General features: G+C 44.1%; 5 protein-coding genes across 7 annotated transcripts in view; 4 read left to right on the top strand and 1 right to left on the bottom strand.

The window, feature by feature from the left end:
* MEP1A (meprin A subunit alpha) overlaps positions 1-8,825 on the bottom strand; it is a 51,981-nt gene extending 43,156 nt beyond the window's left edge. The window contains exon 1 of one of the 3 annotated variants that reach the window (XM_064411729.1): positions 8,690-8,825. The gene's annotated coding sequence lies outside the window, so the exon portion shown is untranslated. Of the gene's footprint in view, positions 1-5,386; positions 6,311-8,651 lie in introns of those variants that run through there. The other 2 variants (XM_064411730.1, XM_064411728.1) reach the window with 2 other exon arrangements.
* On the top strand, positions 21-974 carry LOC135297874 (taste receptor type 2 member 9-like). The gene has a single exon (XM_064415809.1). The coding sequence runs from the start codon at positions 21-23 to the stop codon at positions 972-974; it is 954 nt and encodes a 317-aa protein (XP_064271879.1).
* Positions 6,047-6,752, top strand: LOC135298276 (taste receptor type 2 member 123-like). The gene is given in 2 exon segments (XM_064415883.1): positions 6,047-6,361; positions 6,363-6,752. Coding segments are annotated over 2 exon segments (705 nt in total).
* Positions 8,826-8,943: 118 nt separating the features above from the next.
* On the top strand, positions 8,944-14,122 carry LOC135295899 (taste receptor type 2 member 9-like). Its single transcript, XM_064411734.1, has one exon. The coding sequence runs from the start codon at positions 11,861-11,863 to the stop codon at positions 12,812-12,814; it is 954 nt and encodes a 317-aa protein (XP_064267804.1). The 5' UTR covers positions 8,944-11,860; the 3' UTR covers positions 12,815-14,122.
* Positions 14,123-14,299: 177 nt separating this feature from the next.
* LOC135295898 (taste receptor type 2 member 7-like) lies at positions 14,300-16,276 on the top strand. Its single transcript, XM_064411733.1, has one exon. It carries the CDS (start codon positions 14,939-14,941, stop codon positions 15,896-15,898), a length of 960 nt encoding a protein of 319 aa, XP_064267803.1. The 5' UTR covers positions 14,300-14,938; the 3' UTR covers positions 15,899-16,276.
* The last annotated feature ends 1,439 nt before the right edge of the window (positions 16,277-17,715 follow it).

Here is a 17,715-nt window from a genome sequence, read left to right as displayed (position 1 = left end):
TCTGCTCCCCAGCTCACACCATGGAAGCTTCTCCCTCTCCACAGCAATCCAATGTCACTTCAGATGGGGTCTTAACTGTGGCCATCATTACCGTGGAGGCATTTCCCGGCATGTGGATAAATGCTTTCATCGTTTGTGTGCTTTGCATTGCCTGGTTCAAAAAGAAAACCTTGAACTCTATTGAGAAGATCTTGCTGCTGCTGGGATTCTCCAGGATTTCCTATTTGTGCTTCACATGGATATACCGCCTCCTTTCAATGATTTATCCCAAATTCCTTCATGATCAAAACATAGGTCAACTACTTAGAGCTCTTGCAAACTTATTTAATTATTCCAGCTTGTGGGTCTCAGCCTGTCTTTGTGGTTTCTACTGCATAAAAATTGCCAATTTCAGGAACAGCTTCTTCATCTATCTGAAAGTAAAAATTGACAGGATAGTGCCCTGGATCTTGTTGGGGTCAGAGATTTTAGCCTTGGCTATCAGCATCATTATATCTGATCTCAGTGAAACTCTGCAGGGGGACAACCTCACGTCCACCTACCAAGCAAATTTTTGGGAAGTAACTTTCAGAAGGGATAAACATCTTCTCCCAACTTTTTTTCTTGCCGGCCTTGTATTTGCTGCCTCATTCATGATAGTCATCTTTTCTGCTGTTTGCCTTCTCTTTTCTCTCTGGAGACACAAGCACAGGATGCAGACAAACTCCATGAAGGATCTCAGCATGGATGCCCACATCAGAGCCATGAAATCTATCCTCTCCTTCTTAGTGATGTACAGCATCAACTTTGTATGTTTGATCTTGACAATAATTTATGCCACAAAGAAAGAAAATATCATGACGCTTCTTATCTTGATGTATTTGTGTGCTTTTCCAGGTGTTCATTCCCTTATTTTGATTTTCACCAATCCCAAGCTGGAAAAAGCACTCCTGAAGATTCTCTCCTGGGTGAAGTGTGACTTTTTCATGAAATAGGATCTGTGATAAAAGCTGGAGCCCATGCAAAATGTTGATCTTTCACTGTAGAAAACAAGTTATTTAACTTCTGATGCAGCTCTCTAGGCAGTGTAGATGATACTCATGTTCACTCTTCTACATTCTAGTTAAGAAAACGTCATCCATATCTATAGAGTTAAATTAGTGTGAGATAAATTCGATTTGATCATATTTCAATTTAGCTAAATCTTTCCGATATCTTTTTGTTATTAACAAATTCAATTGCCCTGATGCTAGGAAGGATGCCTAAGCTCCGGTGTGGTGAAGAGAATAATGTGGGCATGAGAGTGTGCTGGTGGTGGGTTGGATCATCAGGCAGAGCCCCTTCAGCTCTGCCTGAGCCCAGTGGAAGAGGGAGTGATGCTAATTAAGAGTTCAGCCCCTGCCCAAGGCTCACAGCCTTGGCAATCTGAACCCTGGCTATCCCTCACCTCCACAGCAGCTGCCTGCCCACACCCACTGACCATGGCAGCAGTAAGGGATTGTCACTGCAGCCTCAACTGCATTTCTCCCAAAAGTACACATTTGGCATTTCAAATCCTCCCTGGCAGAGGATGGGATTATGACCCCACTGTGCAGACAGGACAAGAGGATTGCTTTGCTCTTCTCCCCATAGCAGGGAACAGCTCTGTGTAAAGATTTGCTGTTCTGACTCTGCCAGATTGTAAATTCTGGTGAAATTGTGTTCATTAGCCTAACTGGTGGTAAAGTTGAGCCTAATGAATTACCCATTGCTCTTCCTTATTTTCTTCTTTTTTCCTTAAATGTTTTTAGAGCTCTTCCAGTGAATGTATTTATTAGTGGAAATTCCAAGTTTGTATTTTGACAATAAAGTGCATGATTTGTGATTCTGTGACTCTGAAAGTTCTTATTCAACATGACAAGACTTACATCTTGAATTTGCCATAATCACAAATTAAGCTGAGCTGCAACCATTCCCCTTCATCTCTGAGGACCAACAATGGTATTATATTCTGCCAAATTTCTATACTCTTAATGGAACAGGAAAATATGCAACACTGGAACAAAAGCTTGCTGCAATAAACGGAATAACAACACTGCCAACCTGCCACAAATCTTTTGGTATTCACAGAATGAAATGGATGGAAGGAATAGCTTTATCCCTATTTTGGTTTACCTTTCCTTCTGCTGTGGCCCTGTGCTGTGTGATCTGTTCTGGGCTGTGTCACTGTCTGGCAGTGGCTGATAGCTCTGTGTGCACTCGCTGAGCCCTGGCACTCACCAGAGCTGCTCACTGACCCACAAACAGCGAGGCAGGAACGGCCCCGGGGAGCTCAGGGGGTGCAGAGCCCCCTTCCCACTGCAGCCCTGCGTGTCCCCTGTGCCCCACTGCCTGCAAGGACAGCACTGCCTGCTCTGTGGGACTGCTCTGCTGGCCTGACCTGGAGGTGGGATTGGCTTTGCCCAGTGCACTCTGCCTCAGTGAAACACCCAGCTAACAGCCTTTGCTCTCGATCGGGGAAACAGCTCTTGAGGAGTCAAGAGTGCAGGACACAACTTGTTAAGAGCTGACATCAGCCCCAGTTTGACTTGCCCCTGTGGTTGTTGAGGAGGAGGTGGAGGAGCTGAGGATGGTGGAGTGCAGTTGAGCCTGGGACGAAAATGGTGTGGAGGCAGTGAGATAAATTTTTCTTTTTCTTCCACATTATCCTTATCTATTTTCAATATTTCAGTAAATCAAATTAATTTTCCTGATGTGAAATATATCTGGTCCATGACAGTAACAATTGAATGATCTCCCTGCCTTTATCTCCAACCACGAGTGTTGCCAGCCTTTTTCTCACCCCTGCCCTTCCTGTGGGTGAGAGACGAGGAACACCTCGGTGGAGGTCTGGCTTCTCCCTTAGGTCAACCCATCACAGCAGGTGAAATATAAAATAGTGCCAGCATTTACAAAATTTATCTGAATTGGTCACTTCTACCAGCAGCTCATGTCCAGAGGCAGATCATAAGCAGCTCTGCTGGAAACATCTCCCCTGTGAATGGCCTTGAAAGGACAGAACAGCCACACATCCCCTCTTCGTCTGCTGCTGCTCATGAATTACATCCTTTAACCTGGCATTCCTGACCCCTTTCACAGGAAAGCCCTGGAAGGTCCATCTTATTTCCTACATCCAGTGCAACATCATCCCTTACAACCTCACGTGCCACAGCAGGCAAAACCCAGAACCTGCAGAAGGCACCACACAAAACACCACAGCCCCAGTGAACCACACTGCAGATCCCTTCTTCCATTTCTGTGAAACCCCTGACAATGTGACAGCCAGCACAGAATCCCTGTCCTGTGCACCAGCCCCACTCAGCTGGCACTGCAGGGGACAGGGTGTCCATCAGCACAGCCACCCTGCACAGCCCATGGCCACAGATGCAGGATGTGCCCAGCCTGGAGAAGCTGACACATGAGAGATGTCAGAAGTCAATGGCAATGGCTGCCCAGGGCTGGCACAATATAGAAAACTGCTCTGGGGTCACATCCACAAGACTTTATGATGGACAAAAATAACACAATTAGGAGGATGTGATATGAATATTCATGTAAAACACTGCTGGCTCTTATGTCCCACAGAAAACATGGCTATCATCGTTTGGAAGAGAGAAAATCCTGGTGGTTCATTTCCTGAAGCCATAGAGCTCTGGGTTGGGGTTTCATTTTTCCTGCTTCCACCACAGCATCACACGAGATCTCCTTAGTTATTGTGGTCCTGATGTGCAAGGCCAAATGTGACAGGTCCTGGACTACCCCAAAGTGCATGGGCAGTCCATGCCCTCCAGAGCTTAACACAACCAGCCTGAGAAAAACCTCACAGCTTTCACACTCTAAATTGATATGGAAGCTTTAGGGCACTGCAGTGTGAGGGGAACTCAGCATGGTGCCATCTTTAAAAGCTTTCACTTTCCCAAGCAGATGAGATCAGAACCCTGGCATAAGGACTTGTCCCGATTTTTACCCTTTTTTCTCCATATGATCCAAATTAAACATGTTAAAAATAACAGCTTTACTTTCTTGGCTCCCATCACCTGACCTATGGCCGGGCTATTACCCTCAGGGCAGAAGCCTAGCAGGGAATGCCGGCCGGCCAGGATAGCTCAGTGGGGGGGCTCAGGCAACCTAGGCAAGCTATAGTGATTTGCAGCCAGCTCTTTTGTGATTTCAGCTCTTTCAACTTGCCCAGTGCACCCCTAGGTGCCGCCGCAGCAGACGCAGGGGAGAGAGAGAGAAGAGAGAGAGAAGCACTGTATGGGTTCCGCAGGGTTCTTTTATTCGGGTCTCCGCGAAGGGTCCAGTGACAGCTCTTCTGCCGAACCGGGCAGAGTTAGGGGTTTTTGTACCCTACAGGGGTTTTGAAAACTGTCCAATAGTAAGGGTCAGGGGAAAGTGACCTATGGGTTTACAGGGAGATAAGCAGGGTCCCAAAGGCGGAAGAGAGGGGCTTCTAAAGCCTTAGTCATGCTGACTTGGTATTTCCTAGCTCAGGCCTCTGATCGCCAAGGAGGCCGTGCAGGCCTTGTGCCTGCTACACTGACCCACTATGGGGCTCTTCACTTATGTTTATGTCAATGCCACTGGCAAAGCAGACACCCATTTCAATGCCTGTGAAGGATCAAAATAAACTCCACTTTTCCAGCATCTGGGTTGAATATTGCAGCACCCAGAGTCTTAGACTAAAAAGGACACTGAGTCCCCTCAACTGCTAATCACAGTTGGGCTTTGCAGGATCATCATAGGCAAAGAAGGGACAGAAGAACCCAGATCCTAAAGCCTGACACTGATCCAACAGAGATCACTCTCAAAATCACAACACTCTCCACCACACAAAAACATCTCTGCTGTTTGTGGCACCCAGCACAGCCCCACCTGAACCAACATTCAAATAGTCAAGAGTGACTCTGGCCCCGGGTAAGGGGATACCCAGCACATTTACATCCCTGCACCTGCCCTGCTGCCCACAGCAGCGACACCAAAATCCCCCCAGCAGCAGCAGCAGCAGCTCTATAAAGCTCCTCTTGCCATCCCTGACACTCCACCAACAGCAGCCACTGACCTGCCTCAGCCTCTGCTGCCACAGCCCCCTGAGCCAGCACAGCACTGCTCCCCAGCTCACACCATGGAAGCTTCTCCTTCTCCACAGCAATCCAATGTCACTTCATATGAGGCCATGGCTTTGGCCATCATCACTACCGTGGTTTGAAAAGACAGGTGTCTTCTAAGAAATGCCAGAGTCTCCCTTGAAATGGAAAGTGTAAACCCCCTCCATCCAAATTATTATAATTTTGAAGTTAAGAGGCTCTCAGAAAAAGATAGAAGAATAGGAATTACAGTTCTTTACTAGGAAAATTAAAAATATAATGGTACAAAAAAAACTACTTACCGTCAGAATACGACCTGACACCTGGTGGGTCAGGGTGTTGGTAGCAGTCCCATTAAATAGTGGCTGCAGCCCTCCTGTAGTGACAGCTGTGGTTCTGTTGAAGCAGTGATCCTGTAGAAGCGTGGGGTTTTCCTCTGAAGGTCCAGTAGTGCTGCAGATGGGCCTGATCTTCCTCTCAGAACCCAGTGGGAAAAGGCTACCTCTTGTTCTCCAAATCTCAGGTTATATCTAGGTAGGAATGCTGGCTCCTCCCCCTGGGTGGAGCATCTCCCAATGGGATGATGTAATTTTATCAGTCATGCAGAGACACTCAATAACCCATTAACAGTAGATATCTCCCCTGAGGGAGGATTGGTCTTGGAAGAGATGACGAAAGCTGTCCCATCTGGTTTTAACAGGTGGCCTGATTAACAGAAGTAAACTGCCTCACCTCTAACAGATGGCAATAGAATATACACTCCCAGCTACATCTCACAGCCTAAGACAATCACTGTCCAGGCATTTACTGGCATGTGGATCAGTGCTTTCCTTGCTTCTGTGCTTTGCATTGGCTGGGTCAAAAAGAAAACACTGAACTGTAATGAGAAGATCTTGCTGCTATTGGGATGCTGCAGGTTTTGGTATTTATGAATCTCATGGGTATATTCTTTTCTTTTAATAATGCATCCCTATCACTTTTGTGTTCCTCTCCTACATGAATCACTTGCAGGTTTTCAAAGCTTTTTTGAATGTTCAAACATAGGAGTTTCAGCCAGTCTTTGTATGCTTTATTGTATAAAAATGATCAATTTCAGCTTCTTCATTTACACAGAAGTAAATATTGACAAGATTGTGCCATGGCTCATGTTGAATCTGTGCTTTTGGCCTTTATTTTCAGCATTGTTGTTTATCACATCTCTAATGAAACACAGTAACAATCACAATGACAGTAGTCAAGGATATTATCTGAAACACATTATCAGGCTGGATGAACATTTACTGCCTATATATATTTTTTTTTTAATTTGTGTTTTCCACTTCATTAACAGCAGTTGTCTTTTCTGCTGTTTTCCTTCTCTTTTCCCTCTGGAGACACAAATGCAAGATGCAGACAAACTCCATGAACAGCCTCAGCATGGATGCCCACATCAAAGCCATGAAATCTATTCTCTCCTTCTTAGTAATGCACAGCATCAACTTTATATTTTTTATTTTGACACTGATTTATGCAAGGAAGGAAGAAAATCATGTGGCTTTTCTTATTTTTGAATTTCTGTATGCTTTTCCAGGCATTCATTCCCTTATTTTGATTTTCAGCAATCCTAAACTGGAAAAGACACTGATAAGGTTTCTATCCTGTGTCAAGTGCAAGGATTGCATGAGGTAGGAACTGTAATAAAAGCTGGAGCCTACGCTAAGTCTTCGTATTTCGTTATAAGACAAAAGTCAATTTATCTGTAATGGAAATCTCCAGGTAGATGATACAGATGTTCTCTCTTTACCACTGAAGTTAAGAATAAATCTTTCAAATTCTTTGAAACAAATAAGTATGACTTAGATTATTGGTAGCAGTTCATTTAGGTAATTCAGGTAATTCATTCAGGTAATTCTCTGAGATCAATTCTTGTCAATAACAAATTCATCTAGATCTGGTACATGGGCTGGATGCAAAGGGACAATAAGAGTACTGCAAACCTTCCTCAAGCACTTTGGCATTTGCTGATTGAAAAATGACTGTACTCAGCATCAGGTTTCTTTGTGTTTGGATTTCTATTTCTTTCTTCTATGTCTCTGCTTTTTACAATATTATCACTTGTGATACTTGGGGTGGTGGGTGCAACTTGAAAGACTACAAACAATAGCAACCCCATGTCAGAGCTGCCTGATCCTGAAGGACTGCAACCCACAGATGGGATTCACACTTGAGCATGGAAGAAAGCGAGGAGGAAGGAGTGGAAAACTTTTTATGCACTGACTGCACCCCTCATTCCCCATCCCCCCACACCATTGTGGCAGAGGAGGTGGAGAAGCCAGGAATGAAAGACTGAGTTTTGATTTGTGAAGATGGAGAGGGGAAGGCAAAGGGTTCCAGTTTAGTGCTTGTTGCTCATTATGCTACTCTATTATCAGTAGCCAATAAAGTAAATTAATTTTTCTCAACTCAAGTCTGTTTTCTCCATGACAGTAACACTGATTCTACCCTTGGCCTACTACAGAACAAGAATAAAGGAGCAGCTAAGTGGGGACATGGCACCTGCCCAAGTTCAACAAACCCCAGCACACTCTCTGAACATGAAATAATTCCAGCATGAACAGAGCAGAATCTGGTTTGTTCATTTCTGTCACTAGCTTAGGCACAGAGGGACATCTTATCCTATGCCTGGTGCCAATGGTGCATTTTCCACCCATTCATAGCAGGGTTTGGCCTCTTATTGCAGGAGGAAAGTATCTGCCAGGGGTGGAGACCAAATATCTGAGGCCTCCCTCAGACAAGGGAGGAGCTAAAGCCCAAGGTCTTCTGGACACAGCATTCCCCTGAGCAGAGACATAAAAGGGGCTGGGGGCACTGCTAAAAACAAGGCAGTGTTCCAACACTCTTGGAAGTCATAGAGACATGAAAGAAGTGATGAGCACCTGTTCCCCTTTGCTGGGCCAGGAATGGGAGTTACAGCCTGTTCAACCCACGTGTCCAGAGAAAGCCCAACATCAACATCTCCCCTTCAGCCAGAAGCAACTACAGCCCTGTTACAAAATGAGTGTTTGAGATTGCTTCAAAAATCACTGGCAGGTCTATCAGTAAGAAAGAGATTTAATAATAATCAAGAGCATGATGAAGTTTGGCAAGATTCACTCTACTACTTACTAGAAAATTAAGGCACACCAAGGGTAAAAAAAACAGGGAAAAAAATCCCATCAATCAAAACAAAAAATTAACCAAGGACTGTGTGTGTGTGTGTGTGTGTGTGTGTGTGTGTGTGTGTGTGTGTGCATGTTTCGGTGTGTGCAACAAAATGACAGAAAGGGCAAGGATAAAAAGGAATAAGGCCTCAAAGCTTAACAACACTCAAAAGTACTTAACTTTCATATTAAATTTAAGAATTTAGCAAAGCAATAACACTTAACAGCAATTATCTTAGCTTTTAGCTTATATTAAACTTATTTACAGGCCTAACTTACATAAATATCTAAGATACTTAAACATTTAAGAGAGCAGCATTTCTCCCATGTTTGTCAAAGCATATTCACATGTATATGCACACAGACAGAAAGAGTCACTGCAAGGTACCTGTGAAAATTTCCCCTCAAAGGCAGAGAAATACTCACTTTGGATGTCTTTACATCTCTTCACCAGGCCAAGGGTTGAGCCTCAAGGAGTGAGGGGATTGGCCCAGGATCAGTTGTTGTTTGGGATTCTCTGAGTACAGCAAACTTGAGAGTTCCCAGCTATGTAAGGCCCCACTGGTCGCAGCACGCTAGGAGAGCTCAAAGGGTCTCATTTTGGACCCTCATTTTTGTTTATAGTGCCTGCAAGAAAGTGGGCTTTAGTCATAACAATGTTTCATCCTGGCTGCACTTCAGTTCAACACTCTTTCTTTGAAAGTGTGAGAATCAGGATGTTATATTCAGGCAGGAAAAAAAGTGATTTCTTAGGCTGTCCATAAAAAAGCCCAGGATCTCATGAGGCAGCAGCAGTTCCTGGCAGCAGACAGTAGTTCTGATGAGCTCAGGAGGAGCCGGGCCCCGGTGCTGCTCATCAAGGCCGAGGCCTAGCGAACATTTCTCACCTCACAGCCTGAAAATGGGAGAGGGAAGCACCATCTCAAAAAAAAGAGAGAGGCACCACCAGAGTCTACCAAAGAGACACAACACACTACTGCTTCCCCCTTTTAGTTCCATTTTTTCTTTTGAGCAGAGGTTGTGCAGGTCTCCAGAAAACATGGCAGGTTTCTCTCAAGCCCTTCTTTTTGGAATTCCCAGTCTTCGCCTCTCTGGTGTAATGGGGATTCCTCTTACTGGGACTTTCCTGTGGCAGTTCCTGCTCTACACCTGTACAGTACAGCCCAGCACAGACACAGCTGCACTCACACATGCCCACCTACAGGGTCAGAGGTTGTCTCGGTCTGGTCAAAACCCTGATGCCACCAACACCTGAGGAAACACCACAGTGTGCCCGGCATGGTGCAGCCCCAACCTCCCCTCACAGGGAGCCCCTGGGCCCCAGCACTGCCTGGATCCAGACATGGACATTCCAAGTGTAAATCTTGCCCAAGAGAAGACAAACCCTTTCCTCTTCCTGCAGGGCTCTGATTTTGTAGGCACTAAGGGTTTATGGAGCTCTCTCCACAAGACCATCCAATATCAGGAAAAATCCTTTTTCTTTAATACAGCAGCTCATTCCCATCAGTGCAATGCTGCCCTGGCTGAGAGCCTAGAGCAAAGTCAGAGGTTTGACACAGATGCAGTGCTGCCCCATCTCAGGTTTACATTGTAAAGGTTTACATTGTAAATTGTCAGGTTTACACTGTACATTGTACATGTACAGCCACATACAGGTTGTACATTTTTTTTCTTTTTTGGTGAATTTAAAGTAGTGCCAAAATTAGGTGAAAACAAGAAGGGAGGATGCTCGGAATTATTTTACTTGTAAAATATCTGCATTTCCTGCCTGCTTGTACTGCGTTGGGACTGTTAAGAAGAGATAAGGCAGGAAGGGTGCAGGAGATCAGAATGCAGGTTCTTGAGATTAGGATTTCCTGACTTCATGATCTGGATGAGATCTCACCAGATTCACTGATACCTGTTCAGTCTGCTACTCCTCAGCCTCTGGGTTGTCACTGGGGCACATTGGGAACAACTGCTGGGGCAGAGCTGCTCTGCTTGGGCTGGCCAGCAGTAACACAGCTATTAATGCAGCAAAACTCAATCAAAAATGGTACATAAGCTTCCTGGGGATCTGGGAAAAAAACAGGCTTTATGTAAGGCAAGTCATACAGGTATTCCACAACAAAAAGTCTTATTTCCCCAGGTGTCACCTGGGATAGGGGCAACAGGAAATTTCCCTCTGTGGGAACTGATGCTCAGAGCATTCCTCTCCAGTTGTTAAGGACATAAACACTGTGCATTAGAGTTGATACACAGCTGTAATGGAATGGGCCAGAACTTAGGCAACCCTTCACCTAACTAGCTAGCTAACTAAGGCTAATCATCTGGGATTCCCCATGTCCTAAAGGGAGAAAGAAACAGATTCTGGAGAGGAAAGAGGCTCGGCCTGGAAAAGCACAGATGGTACCAATTTATTATGTGTGTGACGTGACTCAGATCCCAATACAGCTGTGTGTCCATCCAGATGCACAAAAACAGGAGTCTTATGCCATTTGAGATGCACAAGGGCATCCAAAATATGCATATGGGTGGGAGATACAAACTGTTGGATAACCCTTCTCCTTCTCAAAATATGAGAGGGGTGGATTTGAACCAGCAGAAAACACCTGTGTGTCAAGCATCTGATCCATATCTTCAAGCTTGAAAATCCAGCATTGGAGACTCTGATTTTATGGCATTATTTTTCTAAGGTGAAATATTCCCCCCAAAGATTTGAGGCCAGATCCCAATCATGGTATTGTGTTGCAATTTAATTTAATTAATAAAAATTTTCATTTAATATCGCTTTACAAGAACAGTCCCAGAACAGACAGTTCATATTCACAATCCTCTTGTAATAGGAATAACTTTCATACACCTCACAACATATGGGAAGAAAGAAGGAAAGAAGGAAAGAAGAGAAAGAAAAGAAAGAAAGAAAGAATAGAAGAAAGAAGGAAAGAAAGAAAGAAAGAAAGAAAGAAAGAAAGAAAGAAAGAAAGAAAGAAAGAAAGAAAGAAAGAAAGAAAGAAAAACTAATAAATAAGGAAAGAAATGCCCTATCCTATGCTAAGTTTTTCTGCTATCAGCAAAACCAGAGAGGTAACACAGATCAAAGCATAAGGCAGACAACAGGAATATCAGGAAATTAAAATTCTCCCAAGGCAATGTGCTGCCCTCTATCAATATCAAAAATAACAAAATAAAAAATAGTTTTGAATTAATACATCCAAAACTGACTTCTTTATTGGAGGTTATCATGAGACAGTAGAACTCAGATCCTGAAGCCTGACACTGATCCAACAGGGATCACTCTCAAAATCACAACCCTCTCCACTGGAGAAAAACATCTCCGCTGTTTGTGGCACCCAGCACAGCCCCACCTGAACCAACATTCAAATAGTCAAGAGTGACTCTGGCCCCGGGTAAGGGGATACCCAGCACATTTACATCCCTGCACCTGCCCTGCTGCCCACAGCAGCGACACCAAAATCCCCCCAGCAGCAGCAGCAGCAGCTCTATAAAGCTCCTCTTGCCATCCCTGACACTCCACCAACAGCAGCCACTGACCTGCCTCAGCCTCTGCTGCCACAGCCCCCTGGGCCAGCACAGCACTGCTCCCCAGCTCACACCATGGAAGCTTGTCGCCCTCCACAGCAATCCAATGTCACTTCATTTGGGGCCATGGCTTTGGCCATCATCACCCTGGAGGCATTTCCTGGCATGTGGATAAATGGCTTCCTTGTTTGTGTGCTTTGCATTGCCTGGGTCAAAAAGAAAGCCTTGAACTCCAATGAGAAGATCTTGCTGCTGCTGGGATGCTCCAGGTTTTGTTATTTGTGCTTCTCATGGGTGTATTGCTCCCTTTCAATAACTTATCCCAATTACCTTTATGTGCAACCCACATTTCAACTGATTGTATTTTTTCAAAGCTTTTCTAATTGTTCCAACTTGTGGGTTTCAGCCTCTCTTTGTGTTTTTTATTGTATAAAAATTGCCAATTTCAGGAACAGCTTCTTCATCTACCTGAAACTAAAAACAGACAGGATTGTGCCCTGGCTTTTGTTGGCATCATTGCTTTCAGCCTTGGCTATCGGCATCATCGCCTATGACTTAGCTGTTACAAAGCTCAGTATCGACCACAATTCCACCAGGCAAGGAAATTTTTCAAAAGTTGGTGGCCAAATGGATGAGAATTTTTTCCAGATATATTTTATCTATGGCTTTGGATTTGTCACATCTTTCACAGCAGCCATCTGTTCTGCCCTTCTCCTTCTCTTTTCTCTCTGGAGACACAAATGCAAGATGCAGAAAAACTCCATGAACAGCCTTAGCATGGATGCCCACATCAAAGCCGTGAAATCTATTCTCTCTTTTTTTATAATATATAGTATTAACTTCATTGTTTTGATCCTGTCACTAATTCCTTCAACAAAGGAAGAAAATCATGTGGCATTTCTTAGTTTACTATTTTTGTATGCTTTTCCAGGTGTTCATTCCCTTATTCTGATTTTCAGCAATCCCAAGCTGGAAAAGACACTGATAAGGTTTCTATCTTGTGTCAAGTGCAAGGATTGCATGAGGTAGGAACTGTAAGAAATGCTGGAGCCTATGCAAAGTCTTCGTATTTCACTATAAGACAAAAGCAATTTTATCTCTAATGCAACTCTCTGGGCAGTGTAGATGATACAGATGTTCTCTCTTTAGCACCAAAGTTAAGAATAAATCTTTCAAATTCTTTGAGTCAAATGAGTATGAATTAGATTATTGCTATTATTTCATTTTGGTAATTCTCGGAGTTCAATTCTTGTCAATAACAAATTCATCTAGATCTGGTACATGGGCTGGATGCAAAGGGACAATAAGAGTACTGCAAACCTTCCTCAAGCACTTTGGCATTTGCTGATTGAAAAATGACTGTACTCAGCATCAGGTTTATTTGTGTTTGGGTTTCTATTTCTTTCTGCTGTGTCTCTGTTTTTTGCAATATTTTTGCAATTTTACCACTTGTAACACTGGGTGGGATGGCTGTACCTTGAAGAACTGCAGTCTGAGGAGCACCCATATTGGAGACGTCTGATCCTGAAGGACTGCAGCCCACAGATGGGGTCCACACTCTAGCAGGGAAGAGAGCATGAAGAGGAAGGATTGGAAGAGAAAATTTTTATGGACTGACTGCAACCTCTATTCAGTGTCACCCTGCACCATGTTGGGGAGGAGGTGGGGAAGTTGGGAATGAAAGTGAATTTTGAGCTGTGATGAAGAAGGGTGGAAGGGACAGTGCTCTAGTTTTGTGCTTGTTCCTCACCATCCTACTCTATATTCAAACAGCAATAAATTAAATTGATTTTTGGAAATTTGAGTCTGTTTTCTCCATGACCGTAACTGGCAGGTGATCTCCCTGTCCTTATCTGAACCCATGACCTTTTCCATCTTCTATTTTCCCTGTTGACCTGTTGCAGAGCAAGGGTGAAGAAGAGGCTGGGTGGAGGGTCTGGCAGGTATCAATTTTAACAATCCACAGCAGGTCATGTAAATATTAAATTATTCCAACATCAACAGAACAGAATCTAACTGTTGATTTCTTTCACCAGCTCTGGCTCAGAGGGATAATTTACTGCATACACAGTGCCAGGTGTGTATTTTTCAGATTACCTTCAAAAAGATTTGCTCCTGCTCATGAAATGAGAGAAACAACCTTTTAAACCAGAGTACCATCTTAATCACTACAATATTTCCTTTTCCCAAGACCACACAGTCTCCACAGCAGGTGGCAGGTACAAAGTCTTGGTGAATCTCTCCCCTTCTCCAATGACACTGGAGGGGAAGGCTTTGAACTAAAAGCAGACCCTGTGTTTTAAAGACCCAATCCACACATTCCATGCACTGAAAACCTGGTATTTGAGACTCTGATTTTATATTCTATTGATTTCAAGGGTCCAGATTCCCCATGCAGAGCTGAGCCCAAATTTCAGCCATGGTGTGGTTCTGCATAGTCCCAGTACAGACAGTCCAACTACACACCAGTTGTAATAGAAATAACTTTTATTCCCAAAGATATGGAGAGAAAAAGAAAGAAGCAAGCAAGCAAGCAAGCAAACAAACAAGGAAAAAAAAATCCAACAACACCCCAGAGTGTTTTCTATTCATTCAGGAACAGAGGAGGAAACTCACATCAAAGCCTTAAGCAGAGAACAGGCATTAGCAGGAAATGAAAAATTTCCTCGAGGCAATAGTGTGCCTATCATAAATGTAAAAAAAATAACAACAAAAAAAACCATCTAAAACTGAGTGCAATAAAAAAATAAAATTGCACATAGTAGGTGACAAAGGAATAGAAGAATCTATATCCTGAAGCCTGACACTGATCAAACAGGGATCACTCTCAAAATCACAACACTCTCCACCACACAAAAACATCTCTGCTGTTTGTGGCACCCAGCACAGGCCCCCTGAACCAACATTCAAATAGTCAAGAGTGACTCTGGCCCCGGGTAAGGGGATACCCAGCACATTTACATCCCTGCACCTGCCCTGCTGCCCACAGCAGCAACACCAAAATCCCCCCAGCAGCAGCAGCAGCAGCAGCAGCAGCTCTATAAAGCTCCTCTTGCCATCCCTGACACTCCACCAACAGCAGCCACTGACCTGCCTCAGCCTCTGCTGCCACAGCCCCCTGGGCCAGCACAGCACTGCTCCCCAGCTCACACCATGGAAGCTTGTCACTCTCCACAGCAATTCAATGTCACTTCATATGGGGTCTTAACTGTTGCCATCATCACCCTGGAGGCATTTCCCGGCATGTGGATAAATGCTTTCATTGTTTGTGTGCTTTGCATTGCCTGGATCAAAAAGAAAATCCTGAACTCCAATGAGAAGATCTTGCTGCTGCTGGGATGCTCCAGGTTTTGCTATTTGTGCATCTCCTGGGTATATAAATTTCTTTCCTTTATTTATCCCAATTACCTTTATGTTCCCACCATACTTCAACTAGCTGTATTTTTTGAAGCCTTTTTTAATCATTGCAACTTGTGGTTTTCTGCGTCTCTTTGTGCTTTTTATTGCATAAAAATTGCCAATTTCAGGAACAGGTTCTTTATCTACCTGAAAGTAAAAATTGACAGGATTGTGCCCTGGCTTCTCTTGGGATCAGGGATTTTAGCTTTGGCTGTTGGCATCGTTGCCTATGACATCGCTGATAAACCGCACTGCAACAGCAATTCCACTGGACGAGGAAATTTTGGGACAGCAAATATCAAAATGGATAAACATTTTTTCCCTTCTTTTTTTCTTGCTGGCTTTGAATATGCTGCTTCATTCATGGTTGTCATCTTTGCTGCTGTTTTCCTTCTCTTTTCTCTCTGGAGACACAAGCGCAGGATGCAGACAAACTCCATGAAGGACCTCAGCATGGATGCCCACATCAGAGCCATGAAATCTATTTTCTCCTTCTTAGTGATGTACAGCATCAACTTTGTATGTTTGGTCTTAAATATGGTTTATGTCACAAAGCAGGAAAATTATATGACATTTCTCATTTTAGTATTTCAGTACATTTTTCCGGGTCTGCACTCCCTTATCCTGGTTTTCAGCAATCCCAAATTAGAAAACACACTGCTAAAGATTCTTCCCATAGAAAGAAGTGTAAAGCGCAAGGTTTGCGTAAGTTAGGAGCTCAAATAAAATCTGGAGCCCATACAAAATGGTAATATTTCATTATAGAAAATAAGTAGTTTAATCTCTAGTGCAACTCTCCAAGCATTATAGATGATACAAATGTTCTCATCACTGATATTAAGAATATATAATTCAAATACTATGAAATAAATTAATGTGATTTACATACTATATTTTCAAATATAATTTCATGTAGATAATTCTTTGAATTTAATTATTGTCAGTAAAAAACTTATTTAGACCTGGTACAGGCACTGGCTGTAAAAGGGCAATAAAAATACTGCAAACTGGCCACCAAATGCTCTGGTGTTCTCTCATTCAAACAACTGAAATCAGCTGCAGGGTTTCTCTCTATTTTGGTTTACCTTTCCTTCTGCTGTGGCCCTGTGCTGTGTGATCTGTTCTGGGCTGTGTCACTGTCTGGCAGTGGTTGATAGCTCTGTGTGAACTCGCTGAGCCCTGACACTCACCAGAGCTGCTCACTGACCCACAAACAGCGAGGCAGGAACGGCCCCGGGGAGCTCAGGGGCTGCACAGCCCCCTTCCCACTGCAGCCCTGCGTGTCCCCTGTGCCCCACTGCCTGCAAGGACAGCACTGCCTGCTCTGTGGGACTGCTCTGCTGGCCTGACCTGGAGGTGGGATTGGCTTTTCCCAGTGCACTCTGCCTCAGTAAAACACCCGGGTTTTGTTCTGGATCAGGGAAACAGCATGAAAAGGGAGTGGAGACAACTCACTGTGAACTGACTGCACTTTCCTTTTCCTTCCCCTTGTGCTGCTGTTGGAGAGGAGGTGGAGGAGCTGCGGATGAAGGAGGGAAATTGAGCTTTGAATGAAAGGGTGGTGGAAGCAGTGGGTTCTAGTTTGTGTTTATTTCTCATCATCCTACTCTACTTTCAGTAGGTAAATAAATTCATTTTCTGCACATCAAGTCTGTTTCGTCTGTGACAGTAACTGGTGAGTGATTTCACTGTCTTTATCTCGATCCATCAGCTTTTCCATCCTATTTTCCACCCTGTTTATGGATGACAGTGAAGGAACAGCTGAGTTGGTGTCTGGCCGCTCCCCAAGGCCGAACCCCACAGCAGGTGAAACATACAGAACAGAGCAGAACCTGAATTGGTCACTTCTACCACCAACTCAGGTCCAGAGGAAGATTGTAAGCATCTCTGCTGGACACATCTCTCCTATGAAAGGCCTTGAAAGCACAGGAACAGCCACACATCCCTTCTTCCCCTGATGCTGCTCATGAACTTCATCCTTTAACATAACAATCCAAACACTTTCACAGAAAAGCCCTGGAAGATCCCTCTTATTCCCTACATCCATCCCGCACAACCTCACATACTTCAAGACTCAGCAGGAAAATCCAGCACCTTGCAGATGTTATCACACACAACACCACAGCCCCAGTGAACTACACTGGGGTCCTTCTTTCCATCCCCATGAAACCCCTGAGAATGTGACAGCCAGCACAGAATCCCTGTCCTGTGCACCAACCCCACTCAGCTGGCACTGGAGAGGACAGGGTGTCCATCAGCACAGCCACCCTGCACAGCCCATGGCCACAGATGCAGGATGTGCCCAGCCTGGAGAAGCTGACACATGAGAGATGTCAGAAGTCAATGGCAATGGCTGCCCAGGGCTGGCACACTATGGAAAACTGCTCTGGTCACATTCCAAATTTTATGACTGATAAGTGAAAGTGTTAAAAATGCTTTTGCCATGGATAATGTTGATGAGCAGAAGCAGAACTTAGGACCAGTTGCACACCATTCCTATTTGCAAAAACATAAAAATGGCTGGGGAAAAA

This window comes from Passer domesticus, chromosome 3, assembly GCF_036417665.1.
Source record: "Passer domesticus isolate bPasDom1 chromosome 3, bPasDom1.hap1, whole genome shotgun sequence".
NCBI classification, from domain to species: Eukaryota; Metazoa; Chordata; class Aves; order Passeriformes; family Passeridae; genus Passer; species Passer domesticus.
This window is presented reverse-complemented; position numbering and strand designations above follow the sequence as displayed.

Excerpts from the sequence above, each read along its gene's own strand:
- LOC135297874 (XM_064415809.1), top strand. The coding sequence starts at position 21 with ATGGAAGCTTCTCCCTCTCCACAGCAATCCAATGTCACTTCAGATGGG.
- LOC135295899 (XM_064411734.1), top strand. The coding sequence starts at position 11,861 with ATGGAAGCTTGTCGCCCTCCACAGCAATCCAATGTCACTTCATTTGGG.
- LOC135295898 (XM_064411733.1), top strand. The coding sequence starts at position 14,939 with ATGGAAGCTTGTCACTCTCCACAGCAATTCAATGTCACTTCATATGGG.